Here is a 25,188-nt window from a genome sequence, read left to right on the forward strand (position 1 = left end):
TGAGAACTATATTGTATGGCGGAAGAGCACTTAGTTTGCAGCACTTCGACCTCAGGCGCAGTAATATTGATGGAAGTTTGAGCGAAAGGGGGAGTATTTAAGGGCGATTTATAGTCGTGCGTAGGTCCTACGCCGTAGGCTATCCGTAGCCTATGCGTAGCTCTGCGTAGCCTGACGCGCACCTCACAAAATTTTTAACAGCGTGTCAGATCTACGCGGACCGCAAGCGCTGTGATTGGTCCACCAGAACCTCTCCCATCAGGTAAAAAAACTGCGTCATAGATATTTCCGTTTGTGACGGTGAAAACAAAGATGAGCCAAGTTGAGGAGTGATTTAACTCAAACTGCATCAAAAGTCGCTGTTTATTTACTTCCATCATTGCTGGTCTTCTCAAATCATACACAACAAGTTGCTGTTTCTTCTTCGTTTGTGGGTTAACTTGCTTAGCTTCTTCTTCTCGGACTTCTTCTGCTGCTACTGTGGTTACACGCGTGGTTACTGCCAACCAGCGGTCTGCGGGTGTGTTTGCACGTCGACCCGGACGACGACGCAAAAGTATAAATGAAAACCGACGCGGAACCTACGACGTCGCGGCTACGCCGTAGGACCTACGCACGACTATAAATCGCCCTTTAGGAGTGATGATGTTACTGCATAACCAAGGTAAAAGTGCTGAAAACCGCCATACAATATAGTTCTCATTTTTTTCCGCTTAAAAAACACCATGTTTTATTTTGTGCCACCATACTTCCTTGTTTAACTACTCATGTAAGTCTTTAAATAGAGAAAACATGGAAGTGTTTGGTGGCTTCTAAATTCATCCCTGTTTGGATCCTAAGGAATGAATGGGGCTAAGCTAAATGCTAACACATTCACAACGCGCTGTATAAAAATTTAATGCACGCATTGAAAAAAGATAGGTATGTATTAGTAAGTCGAGGTAAAACATAGTAAAATATTGAAAAATGGTGGTGTTTTCCTTTAAAGTGTTAATTTCTGTGCCTAAATGATACCTTTTTAAAGGGTACCACCACAGTGACAACTTTAAAAAACAATTTATGCCGTTTGTTTTGACAGTGTACTGTATGGCTTCAGCACACAAGTACTAGTATACTACTTCTATTGTCCTTTTCCCCTTATGGGGCTTGACATAACTTTCATTGTTCCTTTTATGAACCACAGATGAAAATAAGCCATACGGGGTTATAATGATGTAAGGGTAAGTAAATGCTGACGTTCCTTCGTTTTTATTGGTGAACTATCCCTTTAAGTGTGAAGAAAGTGTGTCTCTATGTGTACATGTGTGTTGCATTGAGTCACAGAGGAAAAGGCAAGCAATGGAGAATGATGATGTTGGCCAAGATTATGCCGGCGATGTGCAAAGGAAAAGAAAACAGCTGGGGGACGGGTTTACCAAATGAAAAACAGAACACGGTGAAAGGAAATGAAAAGCACCCAAAAGGAAAAGAGGATGAGAGCATCGGTTTGCTACCGCTAATCTGTTTGGAGATTAAGCAAGGCACATTAAAACCACTTAAAGCCTACTTTTACTTTTTACTATGCAGTCAGTGTCTGGCTTGTAAATAAGCATTAGCACCAGCCAGAAGATATGGATTATGGTTAATTCTGATGTTATGACTATAGCCTATGTTGCATTTTATTACGACACTAAAATGGATGTCAATAACAAAGTATAACAAAAAAAGGAGTTAAGGGAAATATCTGGCACCTTCGTATCGGTTAACTGGCCATTTTACAGCCTTTTACATTTTTTTAACAGAAGACGTGAGCAAGCTTATGCAAGAATATTAAAAAGGATTGGTACATCTTATGCACAGCTCAAGAGTAAAAGATACAAAAGGTTTCTATCAATGTAAGCGTAAGTTTAGCGAAATCACATTTGCTGACATAGAACCCAGACCGCAGAAGACCCCGGGCCGGATCTGCCGACTTCGGAGCGGATCCGGCTTGGAATCGTCTGCTATCTGGGAAAGTAGCGGCATAATCATGTAATACTGTAAATGTTTGAGTAAATAACTCTTACGGCATACTCATACTGTACAGAAACAAGTCTGGGTTTTGGGCTCAGACATTAAGAGGTAACATCATCTCTCATTAACATCTTCAAAGACTTCATCATCAATCGTATACTTGATCTGAAATCATCTCTTTTCTTCTAGCTACCATCTTTTAAGGTGAAAAAGACATTTTAACTTCGATTGTTTTAAAAGAAAAACTTGTGGCCAATACAAGCATACCAAATTTGACTAACTGCAGTTAGCTCTCCATCTTTTACATGTGATTTCCTTAGTTATTAACATCATTAACTGTGTTAATTTAAAAAGGTTCTGCTTTTGAAACAACACGTGTTTTATTTACAGCGGCTTGCGGGTTAAGCATTGGGAAAGGTTTTTACAGAAACGATCGCATTAAATGCCATGGAAAGGCAATGGTCAGATGTTTGTCTACTGATTTTTCGAATAAAAATGTAATAATAATACATTTCTAATAAAGATTTAATAGCCGAAAACAATGACAATCTCTTTGTGATCGAACGCAGTACTCTAACCCTTGCTTTGTTAATGACAAACAACAGCTTTTCTACTCACTTGATCCCTCGAAAGCAAATAAAGTTAAATACAAAAATAATAACATGACTCATGGTGGGTAGAAAGTACAGTATAAAAATCATACAATCAGACGTGCTCAGATGTGGTTGTTACATTGTTTCTTCTTTCTTCGAATGAGGCAAGTACTTTTATCTCTAGATGTCTTCTTTAGGAAGTGGTGCAGGGTGAGAAAAAAATGGAGGGATGGGGTGAGAGGTAAGGGGTTGTGGAGAATCGTAGGCCCTTTGGAGGGTTTGTCTCTTGATAGGACAGTGGTTTTGGCAAACACCTCCATTAATCGACATCCTACCCCCCAACACCCCTATTCTCCGGTTGGCTGAAGGGAGGTCTAACCCAGGCTAGTTATGTTGGCCCTGCCACCAGGGGGAGCAACGATGCGCTGGGTGTTGCGACGAGGCAAGTTGTCATCAACCTGCGCGCCTGAAATGAGATAAATCGAAGTCAGCTATATTTGATGATATTATTGTCTCAGTTTTTCAGTATTGCCCACATTACTCACCAGAAAGGCTAAAGCCAGACTGATGCAGGTTGCGGACGGGTTGACCGGCTTGTTTGGCCGGAGAGGTCTTGGCAGAGGACGCGGGGGTCAGAGCCTTAGGCGTAACTGATACTTCACAGACAGGTCCATCGTAGAGACCCCGCGGGACGCCCCGCAGTTCAGCAAGCTGAGAAACAATGGTGCATGGTAATATTAGTAACGGATGTCACTCGTGATGCTTTGTTCAATAAAACGGTTAGTGTGCAATTCAGAGGTAGAGATATTTGGGTTTGGAACATGAGGATACAAATAAGGATGTGACGAATGGGGGCGGGTGAGAGCTGTGGGAGTGGCGCGAGACCGGTGATGCGAAATGGACTGTACTTTTTATGTTTGAATTAGAAAACAAAATATATTATAACATATAAATATAAAAAACTATCCGCCTTCAATGATAGCTTAATAAAACCAATGCTTAAAACACTAATATTTGTAAATAAATTAATTAGGTCAGTGTTTCCCAATCCTGGTCCTCGAGGCCCCCCTCCCAGAAAGTTTTAGATGTCTCCTTATTTAACACAACTGATTTAACTCATCAGCTCGTTAGGTAGACATGTTTACCATTTTGGAAGGAGGCTGATAAGTTGAATCAGGTGTTTTAAATAAGGAGACATCTAAAACTTTATGTCAGGGGGGCCTCGAGGACCAGGATTGGGAAACACTGAATTAGGTCATTAAAGAAGCATTTCACCCGTAGAAACATTAATCTTTATTGAAAGTGTGTCGTATTTGTAGTCGAAATGTAAAACACATTTCAAATTTGGTGCCTATTTGACCGAGAAAAGGGGTGTTTGTAGTCTCCCCACCTCAACAAAAATATTGGACTTCCTGCTTTCAATGATGCAAAATGATGATTTTTACATCATTGAAAGAAGGAAGTGCAACACTGAAATCTGTATTTCTCCTGTTTCAGCGGCAACTGAGGAAATGATGCATGACCATTCAAAAACATGACTGGGGTTCTAACTATACAAAGCTTAATGCAAATGGGTGAAGTGTCCCTTTAAGACCAGAATTCATGGGCATTCAAACATTTTTAAATTGAAACCCAAATGAAAGAAACGTACATCTATGAACTGTAAACACATACCCTGCTGCGAGCCTTTATCCTCTTGTAAACGTAGTCAGGGAAGGGCTTACGGGCCACGTAACGTCCAGATCCCTCAGTAGTATGAAGGGTGCCCTCCTCCAATACAATCTTTCCTTGGCTGATGACAACCAGGGGTCCTCCACGCACCTCCGTACCCTCAAAAATGTTGTACTCCACTGCCTGGAAACACGGCAGAATTAAAGATCAGGATCATCAACACAGCGAATGAGATGGAAATGGGGAATTTCAGACACTTTCAACACATGCTGTTTCATGTGCTTTTGATTGTCATGAAGACGATGTTCTCCTAGTGTAACAGTTCTGCTGAATTGTTCTAAAATCACTTCCATATACTGAAAAAAAAAAATGAAATTGTGCAAGTCATTATTCATCCTCAGATGGCTATTCGATATGTTTTACTGTAGTATGTACAACACGGAGGGAACAAGCAAATTAAAGGGAGTGAATGAGGGAGGAAGTATATTAAAGTTAGCAGGGAGTGCGCGCGGTGACATAAGTGTGGCCAACTTTTAAAATGTTACTGGCGCTTTGCTAAAAGCAATACAGTAGGAGTCACAAGATGTTAAAACAGCATGAGCTCATTCAGGCCAACACACACAGACATAAACTCACTGTTTCTCTGCTACAGTAAAGGTCTGCAAAAAAAATTCTAAATAAAGTTTTTGTCTTAATTTCTAGCAAAATTGTCTAAACATCCTTAAAAAAATATTTACTATTTTTTAGAGAATATTGAATTAAATGGATAGTTCACCCAAAAATTTAAACCCTTATATTGTTTTAAACCTGTATGAGTTTCTTTATTGTGTTGAACACAAAATAAGATATTTCATATATATGATGGTAAACACACAGCAAATAACAAATAATATGGAAGTCAATGGGTACCGTCAGCTGTGTGCTTACCATCATTTATCAAAATATCTTCTTTTGTGTTCATCAGAATAAAGAAATTCATACAGGTTCATAACAAACACGAGATGAGGAAATGATGACGCAGTTTTCATTTTTGGACGAACTATCCCTTTAAGGTCACTTTTCTTAACAGGCTACATCTGACCTAAATATACAGGTGGAAGTTCTGCCAATAAGATAGTAGCGATTAAAAAGTCTTGAAAGCTAATGTAAGCTCTTTTAAACACACACACACACACACACTGATCATATTCGAACAATCTGTTACACTGTTAAGCCTCCAAACCAGAAGGGAAACTTCATATACCCGGCCAAGCTGAAAATGACATAATTCTCATGAGAAACATGTCCACACCCGAGATTTGATCAACACAATCCAAAGCTAAATCTATGGTCAGGACTGCAAAACACTTCAGTAAAAACACAAGCGTGACCACTGGTGTACTGAAAAAAATCACATGATATTCATATTAAAGGTGATATAGAATGATTGAACGGGGTATTTATCCTTGTTCTTTGATGTGACATGTAGACAACAACATTTTGATTTGGTCTGTCATGCTTTAGAAGCTTCCTAAAAACCTCTCTTAGAAAGCTATATTAGGGTGAGGGATTTCAAACACGTGGTTTTGCACCTATTTGGCGTCCCTACGGGCTTAACTGGCAACCTCATTATGAAATGCAAGCACTTGATGCTAATTGGCTGCCTTTGGTGCCACTCACAAGAATGTAAACTTCGCCATCTTCAGAACACGGACAGACCAGCATTTTCCAGATAGAAGAGCACAGCTCGCAACACGATTCGCCATTTCGCCTTGAACTTCTCGAACACTGCTGCAATGTACTTCCCGTTGTAGGCAAGAGGCCGGATGTATGAAAATTATTTTAAAGGGGAGGGAATTAAATGAGAGTGAGGGGGGAAGTGAGATGCATTTTACGTAACATTGTGACGTTGTTCTGATTGGGCCATTTTCTGGCGGACATTTCTAAAAGAGAAATTTCTATGAAACGGAGATGTTTAGCATGTCTAGCACTTTTCGTATGTTCGTGAATGCGGGTGGACTACCGTTATTCAACTAAGACAAGGTAAAAACGTTTTTTTTTTTTTCATTCTCTGTCCCCTTTAAACTCACTATGTCCGCTGCTGTTTCGAGAAGCTTTGAAATTCAAACAATCTGAAACATTTGCAACCCATTTTACTCGTCAATTCTGCAGTAATGTGATGCATTTTGTGTGAAGCAAGATATTTTTGTTGGATAAATCTTGCATATGCAATATGACCAAAAAGTGTCTATTCTAAAGCTTCTCTTAGCAAATTCACGCGTTTTAGACCATAAAACATTTTTTGTTACATACAGCACACATCTCCTCACTATCTGCTTTCTACCTGACCGCTGATCAAACTGTAAAAAAACGCGATCTCTGTAGACAGCCCAGGCTCTACAAACTTCAATATACAAACAGTGGCCAAACCTGCACCACGAAACAAAACAACGTTTTACAGCCAATAAACGCCAAGAAGGATTTGGGGGTGGGGGTTGGTCGCATTCACGAAAGCACGGAAGGGAGGGGGAGGAGTTAGCTATGCTCCGTTTGTTTGAAAACAGTTCAAATATCAACAACAAGTGATGTCGAACATATTCGCTTAGAGAGCCTTTAAAGCTGCAATCCTTAACTTTTGCCTCTCTATCGCCATCTCTGTTTGAAACATAAAAATGCAGATTCATTTAAATATGTTTCTGTGGGTTTAAAGGTGCTGTGTGTAGATTTGAGCAAAATCTAGTGGTGAGATTTTGAATTGCAATCCACGGCTTAGTACAAAGCTCACTCCTCCCTTTCTAAACGCATAGAGAACTACGGTAGCCACCACGGGACAAACACATTATCATCTGAGACAACAAAGTGATGAAATGCGCTTTGTAAAGGGGGTTTGTCCATTTTGGGCTACTGTAGAAACATGGCGGTGCAAAATGACTTTTATTCTAAGGTAATAAAAACATTAGAGTTCATTATGTGAGGTCTTTATACACCATAATGTAGTTATGTATATTATATTGCATTTCTGTCAAAAGATCCTCCTACAGTAAGTAATTTCCTTGAAATCGAACCCTGCCGCTCAAACTATAAGTCATTATTTTAAAAAATACCGTTAAGAATAGGGGTAAAGTAAGGAGACTGAATTTTCATATACTTGCTCAATTACAGATTTTTGCTTATTTTAAACGTCAAAAGTCACAGATTGCAGCTTAATATAAGAAAAGAGGTTCAGTCTTGGATTCACCTTGACTTAAATGGTCACAAGTACTCACCGAATTGTGACTCTTCGCTGAGATAATCTTTGTTACATCAGGATCCCAAAGAACCAGATCGGCATCTGAGCCCACAGCGATGCGACCCTTGCGTGGGTACAGGTTGAGGATCTTGGCGGCGTTGGTGCTGGTGACGGCCACAAACTGATTTTCGTCCATTTTTCCAGTTACCTTCGAGAAACAAAGAGCACAAAGAGAGAAGCCTCCTGTGTCAGCTGGAAACATTCAGACTCGCAACTACAGACTGATTTTGTTTGTATAACTGCAAGAAGAGTAGATAGTGTAAACAAAGTCACACTGGTGGATTAAATGTGATCAGACGAGATTAAATATAATCAGATTAGGATTCCTGTCTTACCACACATTTGTCCCAGATGATGGACATTCTTTCCTCAGTGCCATTAGTTCCTTCAGGAATAAGGGTGAAGTCATCTTTCCCCACAGCTCTTTGGGCTGTATTAAAGGTACAATGAGAGCTTCCTGTAACCTGCAGGTCCCCACTGAAACCCAAGATGTGAAGAGGAAACATGTAAGGACAAAATATATTTAGATTTATCCATTAACTAGGCCCTTTCATCCTTTTAAAAAATGGGGCACTATCCAATGCCATTATAAAGATGAAAAGAGTCAGGATATTATTTAATATAACTCTTACTGTGTTTGGCTGAAAGAAGAAAGTCATATACACCAAGGATTGCTTGAGGGTATGTAAAATATGGGCTTATTTTGGGGTAAACTATTCCTTTAATAATTTTTATTAAATTAAGCATTTGATATTCATAATAGTCATTTTTATATCATCAGAACAATAATCTTGATAATGTCTATTTGCTATGTGGTTGCTATGGTGCTCTGGGTTTTTTATTATGCTTCTTCATCTGCAAACAAAAGTCTTGAAAACGCACACCTATCCTCAAAAAAAAAAAAAAAAACATGTATAATTCACTTCATTATGGGGTCCATTATGCAAATACCTTTATTTTTAATAGTAATAGTGATGTTTGCTATTGCTTTGAGCTCTCTTACCATGACAACAGTGAGTTTAGGTAGTCTGGTGTGGTCGGATCCGGACTCAGGGGTGGGGATGTGACGTAGGCGGCGGCCTTGGCCCAGTTCTTGCTCCAGTAGTGTGAGCCGTCCGTGCCCAGACTGGCTGTGATTGGCTCTCCATACACTACGGTGCCTACATGGTTCGATGGTACCGAATTAGTAACGCCACGTATAATTTCACCATAATTCCCATGCTTATATCTGGTGCCTGACTACTATGATGTCATTTCTTTTCGTCTAGCCAAGAACAGCTGAATCATAGTGTGCTATGTTTTTCTGCTGGACTGCAGTCAACGCAGCTCATAAAACCTGCTTTGCTTGTCCAGTCTGCTAATACCTCATTTTAATGGTATGGAGAAAGTGGGATTAGCTCAAAACCACTTCAGATGTTCTTTATATAGTCAAGTGCTCTTCCATGCTCGTAATTCCACCTTAAAGGGGACATTTCTCAAGACTTTTTAAAGATGTCAAATAAATCTTTGGTGATCCAGAGTTTGTATGTGAAGTTTTACCTGAAAATACAGACAATTTATTATAGCATGTTAAAATTGCTACTTGGTTTGTAGGTGTGAGTAAAATGTGCCATTTTTGGGGGTGTCCTTTAAAATGCAAATGAGCTGATCTCTGCACTAAATTGCAGATTAAGGGGTGGTATTATCCCCTTCTGACATCACAAGGGGAGTAATATTTTAATGACCATTTTTTTCCACATGCTTGCAGAGAATGGTTTACCAAAACTAAGTTATTGGGTTGATCTTTATCACATTTTCTAGGTTGATAGAAGCACAGGGGACCCAAGTATAACACTTAAACATGAAAAAAGTCAGATTTTCACGATATGTCCCATTTAAGTCTGATCATTTAGCCCCTCTGCAGGTATCTTGTCTAAAAGTCTGAGATGATGATTTTTTTCATTAATATACTACAGTATTTACTACAGTTTACTTTATTACACAGCTCGTTGGAATGCTTGATTCTGATTGGCCAGTCATGACATTTGCAGGTTTCTTATTCCAAGAAATCATTTTGACAGGTACAGTTTAATATGTATTTTAGTAACATATATGACATTATATTTACAAATGATTAAACCAAATAGTGTATTTGTGACATTTAAACGTCAAAAGTAAACTGGTTTTCCTCACGAAAGGTCTGCATTCGTTAAAAATGAGCAAATAAAATATACATTTGATTTCAAATCAATATTTAATATTCCTTACCTTACTTATGAGTTAAATAGCCAAGCGGGCAATACAGGCAGCTGGATGTTATTGTGAAATAAGCCCCTCCGTTGTTACTTAAAGACCCTTCGCTTTGGGTCCTGATCACACTGTCAGGGCTTAATTCTGTGATAACAACCAGCTGCCAATAAATTATCCTTTACAGTGTCAATACTACAGCATACTTTAGTATACTACAGTAATTATACTTTAGAAAAATAACTACAATATATTATATAATATGCTATAAGAATTACAGGAATTTGTATACATTTTAAATGTTTTTACATAAGTTGGCATTGGCTGATGATGCTTAGCCCGTTTTATTTGAAGGTGAAGCTTCTCTTTATATCGTCTCAGTTTAGGGTCTCACCTTTCTTCCTGGCCTGGGCGATGACATCAGCAGCACTCTTGCTCATCACTTTGGTAATATAAAGTGGGCAGTTGGTCTGATTGGCCACCGTTACGGAGCGGTTGACTGCTTCTGCCTCAACCTAAACAAACCACAAAGTCATTTCTATTTGTATAAACTTTCTATAAAGAATAAAATTCTACAAAGAAAACCAAAAATGTCCTTTCCCAGATATCATCGCACCTACCTCCTCTGGCCGACTGAGAACATGTCCCTCTGGCCCGGTGATTCCCAACTCCAAAATCCTACGCTGTTCCTGTTGAGGAAAAGAGAGGGAAAACTTGAGTGAAGAAAAGAGAAAGAGTTCATTCTTAAAATAATGACTGTATTATAAAAAAAGAAACATTTTGTTCCCTACAATCAAACTTTGTCTGCAATACAATGACTTCTCTTATCTACTGAGATGATCGTGATAAATGTACACAACAATGGGCAATGAACCAGTGGAACTTGATTACAGTATATTAACCTCCTGTAGGAGTATTTGCTTTGGCTTTGCTTGCCAATATAAATTCTTCACCATAAGATACAGCTTAATATTGATAGATATAACTGAAGATCGGAGCTCAGTGTGGAGTCTTACCTCGGCTATAATGTCACCATTCTCGGCATGAACTTGAGCGATTGCCCCGAGGTCCCGAATTACACTAAACACTTCATAGATCTGCGAAAATAGACACACACATAAAAAAGCGCTCTTACATGCCAAATATCATTACAAATTGTTGTTTATTTATGAACAAGCCAAGGCATATTTCTGTTTTTTTATTACTATTGAGAATTAAAATGTAGACCTCAAGCAACAGCAGTTGCTTCTAAATGTCTGAGTTTGAGCTGAATTCAGTAATGAATCTTTACAAAGTAATGCTGTGTTACCAGGAGGTCACCATACCTGTGAGTCAGTGAGCTGAAATACATCTTTGTAAGCCAGGTAGACGAGGAAAGAGTTAATTCCTGCACACAAAAACAGGGTATGAAATTACACAGGGGAATCCGAGAGACTGAAAAATAGGCGCAGTGAAATTCCATGAAATTCCAGTCAGGACACTGTACGGGAAATACAGATGTTCTCGTGTGCTAAGGTTGACAGTTATATACCGTGATCTTTGACAAGGGCCTCCATTTCCTCCTGGACGCCTCTGTGCCATTCGGTGATGTCCACGTGGAGAGAATAATCACAACAGGCTTTGCTGTCCGCCCATTCACGCCACTGATTGAAGGCTGAGATCAAACTCGTTCCTGGTTCAGGCACCACGTGGTCGACTGTTCATAAACAAACGTGGATATTATGGACATATTAGGGGGATATGATGAAGCCCCTGCACATTATTTACATTTATTAACTGATGTAGATACATGGTGACATTAAAAGTGTCTCTTGTGCTATTTAACTTTACTATAGAGAAGATATCAGCATCAAAAAAGGATAATAATGCATGTCTTAATATATCTCATTAAAATGTTTCATGTGCATTTTTCATGAAGTACTAAAACCATAAATGACTTCTTATTACCATGGTAAGATAACCTTCTATGGATTTTAGTTATGATAAAAACAGTCACAGCTGCTTTACTAATAAATGCTCCAATTGTTGTACTACAGTAAAACAAATGTAATGAATCATAAGTGGAAAACAAGGACTGTATCACACATACTGATCATTGTGGTTCCTCCGGCCAGGGCAGCGCGGGTGCCTTGGTAGAAATCATCTGCAGCGGTCATGCCCCTGTCGGGCATCTGGAAGCGTGTGTGCACATCAATGCCACCTGGCATCACCATACGCCCATGGGCATCGATGGTTTTCACCCCGCCAGGTACTATCAGATTTTCTCCAATCTGCCTATAAAGTGCAACATTGAGATCAGAGTAGGATAAGAATGAAGAATGCCACAATATATTACATAAACAAATTGAAAATGATATTGATTGTCAACCTTTATCTTCACCATAGCTTACATCTAGCCTGTTTACGCCCCAAAATATATATACAGAGTATCACTGATGTCAAAATGTGTATGGTTTTCGTGTAGAATCTGAACCTGACCAGATTTTTAAATGCTCGGCAAGAATGAAAAATAGGGCTACATAACGATTAATCGCGACTAATCGTTTTACAGAATCAAAGTTTTTGTTTACATCATATATGTGTGTGTACTGTGTATAATAATTATGTGTATATAAATACACACACACATATATTATTTTAACTCTTTCCCCGCCATTGACGAGATATCTCGTCAATTAAGAGAAAACGCTTCCCCGCCAATGACGAGATTTTCCGTCTTTCCGCAATACCGCTATTATCCACCAGGTGGCGCACTTCCGAACTTTTTAAAACCGGAAGTATTGCCCTATGGCAAGCTGCTGCATGTCCGTGTCTGTTTTAAAGATCGCTCTGAATGAGATCTCTATGAAAAGTCCGTCATATAAATGGAATTATATCTGCTTTTTGCTCAAAATATGGTATTTTTGCAAAAACCTACCCATATTCAAAAGCTGATTGCAAAAGAACCACTAAAGGTAGGATGAAACGGTTTTTTTTGTTTGAAAGCAGAGGGTCTGTTCTTTCATTTGGTATATTGTATGATTATATATTTAAAGAAGAACATTTTCTGGAAGGCATTAAACTTTGGTGAAAATCATGAAAAACGCTGGCGCTGGCTGGCAACTTTTTTTAAAAACGCTGGCGGTGAAAGAGTTAAGAATATATATATATATATATATATATATATATATATATATATATATACATATATATATATATATATATATATATATATATATATATATATATATATATATATATATATAATTAAATATTTATATATTATAAAAATTATAGAAATATAAATATTTATATACACATATAAATATCTATATGTGTGTGTTTTTATTTATACATAATTATTATACACAGTACACCCACATATATGATGTAAACAAAAACTTTAATTTTGCAAACGATTAGTCGCGATTAATCGTTATGCAGCCCTAATGAAGACACAACTAAACTTTTTGGCAAGATTATCAGTGCAAAAACATTGATTTTAATATAATGCATGGCTTTTAAAATATGTGACCCTGGACCACAAAACCAGTCATAAGTCGCAGGGGATATTTATACATTTATAGCAATAGCCAACAATACATTTGTCAAAACTACAGAATTTTTAATGCCAAAATAATTAGCATATTAAGTAAAGATCATGCTTCATGAAGATATTTGTATGATGTATAAATCTCCATTTCAAAAAATTGACCTTCATGGTTTTGTGGTCTGGGGTCACATAGTATGTTAGATATAAAAGCAATCTCACACACTTACTTGATCAGGCCATCCTCCATATAAATATCCGCACAGAATGACTGATCATCATTGACGATCTTAGCTCCTTTAATCAGGAGACGATCACTCTGCAGAGAAACACAAGCAATATCAGCATCAACATAGATGCTACATATCGTCTATTCACCTTCCATGGCCAGACACAGTAAAAATATTTAGCCAATTACACAAGCTAACAAGGTTATAGCACCAATGTAGCAACACTAACATTCTTTATAAGAAGCATCAGTGAATTCTGTGGCTTTCACAATTATAAACACATGTTCATCATGGAGCGTTTATCTACAATTGTGCTCAGTTTAACTGAGATATGTGCTGCAAAATGAACTGCTTCACTCACATTAGCTGAACTGAGATTTGTTTTCATTAATTATTTATTAATTAAATAATTATTTGTCTAATTTTTATTATGATTAGGGTTGGATTATAATAGATTTCAACCCAGTATCATGAAATTACGTACCTAAAGTAACATGATTTTTTATTCTTTTCCGTAATACTGTCCTGCTTTTCCGTGACCGTATCACGCATTTCTGTTTACGTGTCATTGTCATGTATTGCTTACTCAACTGTTTTGTCCTATTTTCTTACCATTGTCGCTTCGGTTTAGGGTTAGATTTACATAAATGGCACCCAAACCTAACTCTAACAATAACGCCAAGCAACAATTGTTTAAAAATCAATTAGAACAAATTGTATTAACGAATACTTAAAGTAACATCCTAACGCAAACACCAAATCTAACCCTAAACCGAAGAAACAATGGTTTGAAATATGAAAAAGCAGTTGAGTAGCCAATACGTGACAATAGCCTGGCTCCGCCCTCCTACGTGCTTCCGCTTAATTTTCATTTCGCTTCAGAACTACGTCTGGGACTGCTGTGTAGAGTTTTGTTTTCTCTTGCAAAAAACCTGCAGGTCCAATCAGCGAACAGAGGGGGTGGCTAAGAGGTCGGGTGACGTTGAGGTCGTGCGTCAGTTTGAGTTGCAGTTCAGTAATGGCAGCGGAGAAAGATGTGAGAAAAGCTATTCGGTCCGTTGTTGCAAAACTGCCGAATATACAGAAGTTAAAGCCGGAGCAAGAACAATGTTTGCTAAGTTTTGTTGGTCTGATCATTTGGACTTGTTGTTTCCGGCCGGTTTGGGTGCATGATATACGTCACGACCACACGTTAGCGATCGCCTATGGCAGATCCTGAGTGACTCTGGGCAGATCCAATAGTTTTAAACTTCAACAGAGGACCCTCCTTAACGGAAGTAACGCTTTGCCAATGGAGCGTGGCCAGACTCTCTGTACAAATGAAATGAATGTACGAGAGTCTGGTTGGACCAGGCTAACGTGACAATGACACGTAAACAGAAATGCGTGATACGGTCACGTAAAAATGCCGAAAAATTTTTGAAAGATCAAAAATGTACGTGACTGTAGGCACATCATTTCGTTATACAGGGTTGTAGATTTATATGTACTTTAAACAACATTCAAACAAAGTCTGTGTCGTTTCGTATAAGGGGGTCGACCAATGTTTTTCAGGGCTGATGGCAATATCGATTACAGATCAAGTAGACTGATAACGATATTTTGAACCGTTATAAATTGGTAGCCAAAAATCTAACACCTGATAGATCTGAAAATAGCCTTTTTTATTCCAACAGATAAATTAATTTGATAATGAAAGATGAAGTTGTACAGCAGCACACCTGTCTGGCACAGTGACAATATTTCTTCTTCATCAGTAATGTTATCCCATTCCATGCCTTTTGTAACTCAAGCCAAAAGCTTTCCTTTGAATGTACAAGTGCAGTTTATTTTCCAACTCACCTCAAATTTGCTCGTTGGGGTCCGGAATTTGAGGGGGCTGTGACCTAAATCTCCTATTATGGCTCTATTTGATGATGCATAATTTCACTGTGGTGGCCTTCATAAGGAGATTTAGGTCATTAACTCGCCCCCTCAAAGTCCGGACCTCAACCCCATCGAGCAAATTTGAGGTTAGTTGGAAAATAAACTGCACTTGTACATAGTTTTGATTATGATCAACAGCCATTTTTCAAGGAACGAATGAATGATATGAAACTAAATAAAGCTCGTCTTTCCCAATAGCATTACAGTAAAGTTGGCAAGACACCCCGGCACAGCCATGACAACCTCAAATTCCCTTTACATTCAAGGCCCTGTCATTTTACTGAAAGGGGAACAGTGGAACAATTCCAGTCACAAGGCCCTCAGCATCGTACGGGGACAAAGACGCCTCTGTCCGCGTTTGGGTCTCTTTGCGTGCCTGTTCGCAACCCAGCAACATGAGGCCCTGGGTGGATTCCCAGGCCCTGCCCTAATTCACTTAGTGATGAAAGAAAATACTCCAGTGTCCTGACATCTACTACACATCTCAGGAGAGCATAGAAGTGCAAAACATAAAAATATGAACAACACCAGATGCAGTGATTAGGTCCTTATGAGATTATTCATAGACACATCAGTGTCAGCTTTTGGAAATCTAACAACAAAGCTTTCACGGAGGAACGATGCATTATCAAAGCAGATTTTCATGTCTACGGATTTTCACTCGTGGGCTTCTGAAAGCATTCATGTGGCTTTGGCGGTCAGCCGCACTGAACAGCTGCTTCATAACATCCATTACATAACCCAGGCGATCACTCTTATCTGTTTACTCGGCCTCTGTGGAGGAGCTGACCAATCACAGTCGTCATGCTGTGCTAAGCTATATGACATCATCAAACAGGTCATAATGTCAACTACAGGAAGTCTGTAAAAAGACTTCATCCCTAAATTAATGCTTCTCTTGGACCACTTCCAGAAAATCTGAGTGCCGGATACTTAGTGCATGAGAACATATTGGGAACATACCTACAGGAAGTCTTCTCAATGTCTCAGTTTTAAACCACAGCTTGTCCACTTTCAACCATAAATGAAAGTGTACATTGGAACACATGCCATTAGTCATTTATTAGGGGTGTAACGGTTCGTGTATTCGAACCGGACCGTTTCGGTTCAGGGCTTTCGGCACGGTGCGCACCTGCACCGAAAGTATTTTGGCTGCGTCCGAAACCGCATACTGTATAGTAGGTACTGAATAAGATGAAGTACCTACTTACTTGGCGTTAAAACAGTAGGCACTGTACAGTATGAATCCTGGTAGTATGAATGAGATTCGGACGTACTACATCCGCCATGTTGCTACATCACGTGACATACGTCGTCATCACGTCATGTCATTTCAGCGCGAAAACAACCGCGTGCCTCTTCTTCTTCGTTGGATAACTCCTCGTCCGGGGCATCATGGGATAGTGAAGCGTCCATCGTATGCACACTGCAAAATCTAACCGGAAGTAGTAGGTCATCCGGGTACTTTTCGCATACTGTTTTTCGAATACTATGTATTCGGACATACTACTCGCCTCGCCTACTGCTTTTCGCGTACTATATAGTATGTAGTAGGCGGTTTCGGACGCAGCATTTGTGTGCGCCTGTGCGGAACATAATACGTGCGTTTCCGCACGAACATATTAAGTGGCGGAAGTCTCCGCGTTCAGCGCAAGTCTTCTGTCAAACATATAACATAATTCTGCCCGCAGAAAGATTTTTATTTACTTAGTTGTATATCCGTTTGATTATTGATGTAAACGTTTACGTGTCGTATCTAAAAGCGCATGTTAAACGCGTGTCAACGCGCTGCTTTGTTCTTTCAAAAGTGCGTGAGAGGATGCACGTCTTTCGTTGCTATGCATTCATGAGACGCGCTTTCTGTGACAGCAAGAATAAGGAATGCGTGATCAGATTTTTCATCTGCATATCACGTCAATCATATCATTGTCACAATGCGATCAGCTGGTCGGGACAGAGAAGAGCTGTAACCCGGGCTTACTCAGCTGTTACTCAGCTGCGGAGGGGTTCGTAAGTAAAGTCACAGCTTACATTGATGACACAAGCAAAGATTAGGAGAAACGTGCAAAAGATCAAAGATGGCTATGTATGCAGCTCACTAATCTCAAAATGAGTGTATAATAAGTATATCATCATGTTGCTTGCTATGCAGTTACACATAGAGCAGTAATATTATTTTTATACAGAGATGGTACATAGCCAATTCAATTCTGTGAGTTAAACAATCCAAAATAAATCAAAACAGAAAATTTTTAGTGGCAAAAATGTAGGCTAATAGTTCATAAATGTATTCAGGAATTGAATTTGTTAGTTCAAGGTTTTAGTAGAAAAAGTTTAAGAGAAGGTTAAGATAAGAGTTACCTTCTGTTATAAAATAATGTAAAAAATAACTTTGCAGTAGTATTTTATTTATTATTTTTTCATTTTATATATATTTTATACTTTAATAAAGTGTTTAAAAAAGTGTAAACAAATTGTAAAAAAAGTTTAAAGTAATAAACAACCTGCAGTTTAATGTTTGCATTTCTCCCTTACTGTACCGAAAATGAACCGAACCGTGGCTTCAAAACCGGGGTTCGCACCGAACCGTGATTTTTGCGTACCGTTACACCCCTATCATTTATAAATGATTTTAGGGTTAAGTCTTTTTCATATCAGCAACATGCGTTTGCCAAACATGCCTAAATTGTTACACACCGTCTACAGTTACAGACTACGTGCTGTTTAACCCTCTAATGGAACCTTTTAAGATAAAGTCATAATGTCGAATCAAGCATGGTTTAGACTTGATATAAACCATATGGTGGCTCAAACCATAATATACAGATTTAATACATTAGTTATTCACAGACATTTCATACCCTGCTGTGATTGCTGGTTGAATATTTGAATACATAATAATCTTTCATCTGCCAAAAAGACTGCAGTATTATTAAACACATTTAACAACATTTAAATTCATGCATAATACCACCGATTTTGCCACAAAATCTCAAATGCAAAATGTAGATACTCTCTTTACTGTCAGTCAAGAAGCATACTAGTCATACTATATTCATCCACACTCTCTGAGTCTTGTAGACATCTTAACCCAAATCGCTTCCTCTCTACGGGTTCAACCACTTGCAATTTCATCCCTAACTTATTAAAAACGCAAAATCTAGTTCAAATGCCAAGTTGATCTCTTGATAGAAAACTGAAAGTGCATGGTTTTTTTTACACACTAGCATGGTTTTTCTCCTACAGTCATAGTTTATCACTACGCTGTTGAATGGGGAAATCCTGTATGTAAGGCGGTGGGTGGAAAACGCATTCCTGGCACTGGCAGACTGTTTGAGTCATTGTGCTGTATGTGTAAGCACGAGACACTACAGCAGGTCAGCAGAGCATCCTGGGATAGATCACTGGGTTGCGCTGAAGCTGTTGTGGTTGCCATGGCAACCGGACAGACAAATTGGTTTATACCGGGATCATAGGTACCTTCTGAGGGTAGTCAGCGCTGTTTTGTTGTAGAAATATCCAAATTTGAAACTTTATAAACGAAAATAACTAGCTTGCAGTAACGCCGCCATCTTAGACTCCTCTGTATTCAGGAGAGAGTATCAGCGTAGTGCACTTTTCTTAGTGACTTATGTCAAATTAGGAGGGCAGGGGCACAGAGCAACAGCATAGAACCCTGCATAAACTGCGTACGCTCTCATCTTGAATGTGGACACGACTAAGATGGCGTCGTTACCCGAAGCGAGTTATTTTCGTTTATAAAGATCTAAATTTAGATATTTATACAACAACACCGTGCGGATTACCCTCAGAAGGCCTTTATTAATCATTGTGGAGCTGTTTGGATTTATTTTGTGAAGGATGGATGCACATTTCTTGGACTTGAAGGAGGTGGACCCGGTAACTTTACATTTGATTAACTGAAAGATCTAAAACATTTTCTAAAATAACTGAAAATGTGTTCATCTGTGTGTTCAGAATTATTGATGATGGGCCAGTGCATAACCCGAGGTGGTTATGTGGCCACAATGAGAAGTAAAGTGTTTGCAATGCATTTGAACATGCACTTGTGTTTCCAGTAATGAGAACAATGTGAACAAATTGGCTTTTTAATATTTATATAATATTTCTTTCTTCAGTATTTAATTTTTTTCTGTATTATCAGGAATGGAACAAAAATGAACAACCAGGCAATCAGTGTATTCATTTTCTTATCTTTTTAATTATGTTATTCATTTAATTTTTTTAATTTATTTCTTTGGCTACCACACATATATTTATGCTTATTTGTTGAAATTAAATAAATCTGAAATTACAGTTAAACTTGGAATAGTGATATGCAACAGTAATGCGGTCAACAGGCCTGGAACTACTTCATATGTGTGTATTTACTAAAAAATAATGCACATCCTCAGATGTGTGAATGAAGCATTTAACAGTGCATTGGATAATAACAAATTATTTATTATTTTGAGGTTATGTAAGGTTGTTAGTTCACTTTCAGGGAACACACACACTGATAAGAAAAATGTAATAAATATTGAATGCATCGTAAGCTGCTTTAGATAAAAGCATATGCTGCATGCATAAATGTAAATGTAAAATCAATGTAATGCACTGTCAATACTCATGGCTAAGTGCTTTAATATTAATGCAACAATGAAATAATGCAACACAATGTAATAGCAAATCATAACTTTTTTATCTGGTATGTATTCATATGATCTCATTTCAGTACAATCTGCTTTCACCCCTGTGATGTTGGGTTTGGGGGCGGGGTTAAATATGGGATGTCATAACTGCTGTTTCTAATAATAGTACCTTTATATTAATTTGTATGCAAATGACTCACTAAATACTTACAAATGCCTGTGCCTGGATACTTTAACAAAGCATCCAATGAAATTAAAAAAATAAACATTGTTTACTGAAATCCGATCTCATAACTATGGCTAAAGTGTGCAGACAGTTGGTAAATTTAAGCTAACATTCATCTTTAATGAGGGACATGACGGTGTCACCCTCCTCCGCCTGTCTGCGCAGCTGACCAATGCAGCTGGCCTGCCCAGACCCACCCCATTAACCATTCCAGCAACCCTACATCAGACCGGCACTGAAGCCATGTGCTTGTGTCTCTGTGTGTGTGAAATATGTGTGTATAAATCAGGCATGTGTCCTCAAATCAGAAATTACAATGTGCATAAATGCAATAAACCAAAAATATGTTTGTGTCTGTGAGAATAGCTGCTAGGCCATTTTAGTTGCTCATTTAACTGTCTGCCCATTCAGCTCTACAGCTCTTGCCAAAACAATTCACAGAATTGTCCAGAAGCCTTTATGAGGACAGTATATTTATGCTCGGGGTCTTTGGGTTACAGTGTGCTTGGGAGGTCCAAAGTGTGCGATCCGCATGAATTCCACTACACCAGGGATATGGCTGAAGAGACCAGGCTGTGAGCGATTACAATAGGCAAGACAATGCATTTAATGTCAATCAACAGTGTAAATTCCTTTTTGTTTACTATAAAGTTTGTTAATGTACCATATAGTCACAACAACGCTAAAAACACAGCCATTGTAACAGGGTGTGGCATATACAGCTAAGAATAACGGCACATGATTTTTCCTCCACGCAGTGAAAGGTTTGATCTCAAATATGCCGTTTTCTAGTAATTTCCTTTCTTAGATCTAATTTCCTATCTGATTATATTACGACTTCTCAGCAGCAGCATTTCTTTGGCCTAAAGTTCTGCACGTGCAGGAGATGAAGTATCGGACTGGCCTTTCTCCAAACCTCTTAGATCACCAAGAGTGGCTGTATGTGGTTTCCGGAACATGCAGGATGGAAACCGCAGTCTACCTACATCTCATTTAACAGTCTAGAGAATGTGCAAGGTCTTGAAGCTCTCCCCCACATGCCAAAGCCCAGCTAAAAGTGCTCCCTTTTGAAACGAAACAATGGCACGCCCGCCACCATCCGAGCTAAGCATAAACCCGACTGTCTCTGAACAGTTCAGTATGAGTTATTATAAAAATACCAAAACTTGCATACATAGGGATAGTGTGATGTCATAAAGATGTTATAATCTGAGGGGTGGGGCTGCATGACAATGTATGCTACTCTATTGTGACTCTAGATGGGTTGCTTTGCAAGAAATATCCAGGATTACTTAAGGCAAAAACATCATAGTTAAACTAATTGGATGAGGAAGGAGATTAGATCATTTTCCTCAGTTGGCTTAGCTTTTTTTCCCGTTATCCTGTACCGCTCCCTCATTCACCACGGTCCCTCTTGAACGGCTTTTTAGTGGAAACCAGCCCACCAATGCGATAATTACAGATTTACGACGCCGGTTTCGTCTCTAAAACATAACCTAGCTGTCATGCGATGCCGTATTCATCACATTTGCTTAAATTCATAATACCGAGTGGTGACAACCATCGTAACGATCTTAACAAAGAGCGTCGCCGTGTCCCCTCAGAATTATGTCCGCATTTTAGTGCGTTTCCTCCGCGTAACAGTCTCAAATTAGAAACCTAAAATATGTATATCTATTAATGGATATTTTATCAAGTAAACTTTGAATACTATGATTCATCATTGAATAATAACACAGATTCGTTTATTACAACGGGCGAGTTTGTCGCGTCGCGTGCTGTGTAGACGGAATATGCATCTCGCGTTTGAACGCAATCCTGCTGCATTGCTGTTAACGACTCATATATCACATTTAACTGCGGTAAAACATCGCATCTGCGATACCGGCAAGTTTCGGCGATACCGGTTCCTAGCACCTGACAGAATTCACGCATAGCGATTAGCTGCTTTTGCGCACACTGTCAATGTAAATACACTCATTCACACAATAAAATGTTTCCAAACACGCATTATATCAACAAATAAAAGCAGATATTCCGTGACTCACGGTTATGCGGGGAATATTCTTCTTGCCCTGATAGCCAGACATCTTCTGTACGCCTTATTCCCTTTGATGGACCGTTATCACTGCTATAATGGATGTAAAGATCTGCTTTGAGTGGGAAATGGCTTCGTTTAGATAACAAGAGCCGAATGGAGGAGACAGACGCGATATAAATCAAAGACAAAGGACCCGTGCCCGATATCTCCTCTCCTCGCTTTTTCTCCACTGATGCACCAAGTCCACCCAGACCGTATGAGACAAAACGAGATTTTCATAACGGAGAGCAGCGCGCATGCGCACAACCCCGCCCTGGACAGCTCCTCCCAGAGTCCAGAGTGACCAACGCTTGAGACAATAGTTTTAGTGTCACGTGATTATGATTAGATAGAAACTGATACAAAACAACTCGGTATTAATAAAACAAACACTTTGTTTTTGTAAAATTGAATTGTAATCGCAAGGAAAATAAACTCACAATTTTATTTTGAACATTTATAATTATATTCACTATAAGCACTGAGATATCAAATATCAGGGGAAAGGAATATATAAAATATGACAAAAAAGTGATTTAATTAAACACACAAATATGTTTACATTTATGTATATATAAAGACAAGGTTGTAGATTTCAGGGTGCTTCGCGGTTTCAATGCAATGGGCCTAAACATGCCATTGATCTCTGCAGTCATTAGGATCTATCAGTGAGGAAAAAGCATCGCTTTAAATCACTTGGTGACATCCCAGCTTTTAGATCCTAGTATCTTGTAACAATATGTATAAAAGCTAGCTGGGAATGAATAACAACATTTAATTGACATGGAAGAAAAAAAGGAAAAATTCTGCATGGTGGATAAGATGTTTCGTTTCTATATACATGTACACTCAAAAGGTATAAAGCAAAGGTCCTTAATAGCATTAAAAGTGGTTCACTGGCTCGTAAATATATAGGGAACCATTTGTAGTGCTAAACTTTATCAATGTGGAACCTGTGTAAAACCATATTGTGCTATGTTGAACCACAAGTGGTGCTATAGTCATGCTTTAGCACCACTTGTGGTTCTACAGAGGTGCTATATAGCACTAAAATGGTTCCCCTATGATTACGAGCTTTTAGTACTACTTAGCACCATTTTTTAGAGTGATATAAATATTTGAATATAGAGGTTAAGCTTTTTAACAGTTCCCACAGTACTGTTCTTAAAGGTCTGTTGGGGTGTACTTCAATCATCATTCAGCACTGTATGGTTACTTCATTCCAGGTACCTATTCCAGGCCCACCTATATAACATTGTTAAAACAACCTTATTAGATGTTTTTGGGGGATCTAATTTACACAATATAATAATTTCAGTTTATTTTCAGCAAAAGAATGGGTCAAGACCACGCCTATACAGTTTTTAACTTCTGAATGTTTAAAAGTTTGCAGGGCATAATGAGAAACATTGATAAAAAAAGTAGCTTCAGTAAGTTTATTACAATAGATGAATAATTTTGTATAAATAATAATAATAAATAAAGGAGAAGCTAATAATTGAACAGTTTAAATTGAAAATAAAAACACTATGAAACATCATATCTAGTTTGTTGTACTCTGTTGATTACTAAATTGCTTAATTTAACTAAAATCATGACAATTTTCTTTGACAGGAATATTCCCAAAGCGCACTGTGGCTCTTAAACTGCATTTAAATGCATAAATACACCTTTATATAATAGAATATACTATATCACCCATATGGTATAAAGAATTTACCTTTATCTTTCGTTATAAATACCTAAAAACAGTCTTGATATCCTCCTGGTAAACAAACACTCCCTGAATTATATTTTCATGAAAATATAAGCACAAAACACACTGAACTTTTTTATACCGATTTATGGTTATTATTAGCAAGGAAAGCTAAATCAGATTGAGAGATACATAAAATGAAAATGTTGGTCAAGTACTGAAAAATTTAGGTGTTTCCACCCACATGACTATGCACAATCTCTAGCTGCAGCTCTTACCTCGTCATTTAGGTTCTGCAGAATCTCTTTACCGGTACTTCTTCTGATCTCAACCTTTCGTGGTTTGGAGATATCTTTCTGCCTCTCTATCACACGACCCTTCCCCGAGGAGTGCGGATCAAAGTCCACTGTTTTGGGCTCTGTCGAGCCCTCCACCGGGCAGAACACACCACAGAATTTCTGTCGAGGCTGACTGGGGCTTCCCATCGTCTGAAGAAAGGCATTCACATCCCCGGCAGCAGACATTTCTCTCAAACACTGAACTATAAATTTAAAGGCACGTAAGATTCGGTTAGAGCGCAAGATGATCCGTGCAGTCAATGTGGGTTTGGTCTGAGGTGTGAGAAACAGTGGGTTTCATCTATCGCTATCCAACCCTGCACAATCATATAGATAGATGCCTTCGAGATCACTTAAGATGTTTAACAATCTGTTGAACAATACATCTGAGTAATACATGCAAATACATGCATTTTTTTATTACATTTAATACACTAAATTAAGATTAATATGTAAAACATTCGCTATATTGAATGAAGCGATGTGAGACAGACAGTTTGTGTTACCTTACTGAAGACGTGAGATCGACGGATGATGATGCTGGAGGGATGAAAAGAAGGGAAACAGCGGAAGTGATGCGGTGTTTAGAGGGTTAAACATGTAATGTCCATATCCGAAGGCTCTTTTATCCGGATGGCGTGTCGCTTAATTGGCATTGTGCTGCGCGATATTATTGCTGACACTCATGACTGGTCAACGTACAATTAATGCTAAATATGCAAAGATGCGTGTACATTTAGGCGTACTCGAAGCTTTTCACT

General features: G+C 38.5%; 1 protein-coding gene across 2 annotated transcripts; it reads right to left on the reverse strand.

The window, feature by feature from the left end:
* Positions 1–885: 885 nt before the first annotated feature.
* On the reverse strand, positions 886–25,077 carry dpysl2b (dihydropyrimidinase like 2b). 2 transcript variants are annotated; one of them, XM_065290485.2, is made up of 15 exons: positions 24,934–25,077; positions 24,368–24,630; positions 13,510–13,598; positions 11,840–12,024; positions 11,282–11,446; positions 11,076–11,137; positions 10,767–10,847; positions 10,371–10,439; positions 10,145–10,265; positions 8,528–8,684; positions 7,860–8,001; positions 7,502–7,672; positions 4,260–4,439; positions 3,131–3,296; positions 886–3,051 (listed from the first exon to the last, which is right to left on the reverse strand). In XM_065290485.2, exons 2-15 carry the CDS (start codon positions 24,611–24,613, stop codon positions 2,960–2,962), a joined length of 1,926 nt encoding a protein of 641 aa, XP_065146557.1. In that variant the 5' UTR covers positions 24,614–24,630; positions 24,934–25,077; the 3' UTR covers positions 886–2,959. The 2 variants fall into 2 exon arrangements, with proteins under 2 accessions (XP_065146557.1, XP_065146558.1); XM_065290486.2 differs by lacking the exons at positions 24,368–24,630; positions 24,934–25,077 and adding an exon at positions 22,362–22,626.
* Between the last annotated feature and the right edge of the window lie 111 nt (positions 25,078–25,188).

Source organism: Paramisgurnus dabryanus, chromosome 10 (assembly GCF_030506205.2).
Source record: "Paramisgurnus dabryanus chromosome 10, PD_genome_1.1, whole genome shotgun sequence".
Taxonomy (NCBI): domain Eukaryota; kingdom Metazoa; phylum Chordata; class Actinopteri; order Cypriniformes; family Cobitidae; genus Paramisgurnus; species Paramisgurnus dabryanus.

What these genes read in the sequence shown, in the direction of transcription:
- dpysl2b (XM_065290485.2), bottom strand. Translation starts at nt 24,613, where the DNA reads ATGTCTGCTGCCGGGGATGTGAATGCCTTTCTTCAGACGATGGGAAGC. An exon ending in CTAAACTCACTGTTGTCATG is followed by an intron (nt 8,002 to 8,527) that starts GTAAGAGAGCTC and finishes CTTGGGTTTCAG; the next exon opens with TGGGGACCTGCAGGTTACAG. An exon ending in GTCTGGCTTTAGCCTTTCTG is followed by an intron (nt 3,052 to 3,130) that starts GTGAGTAATGTG and finishes ATCTCATTTCAG; the next exon opens with GCGCGCAGGTTGATGACAAC.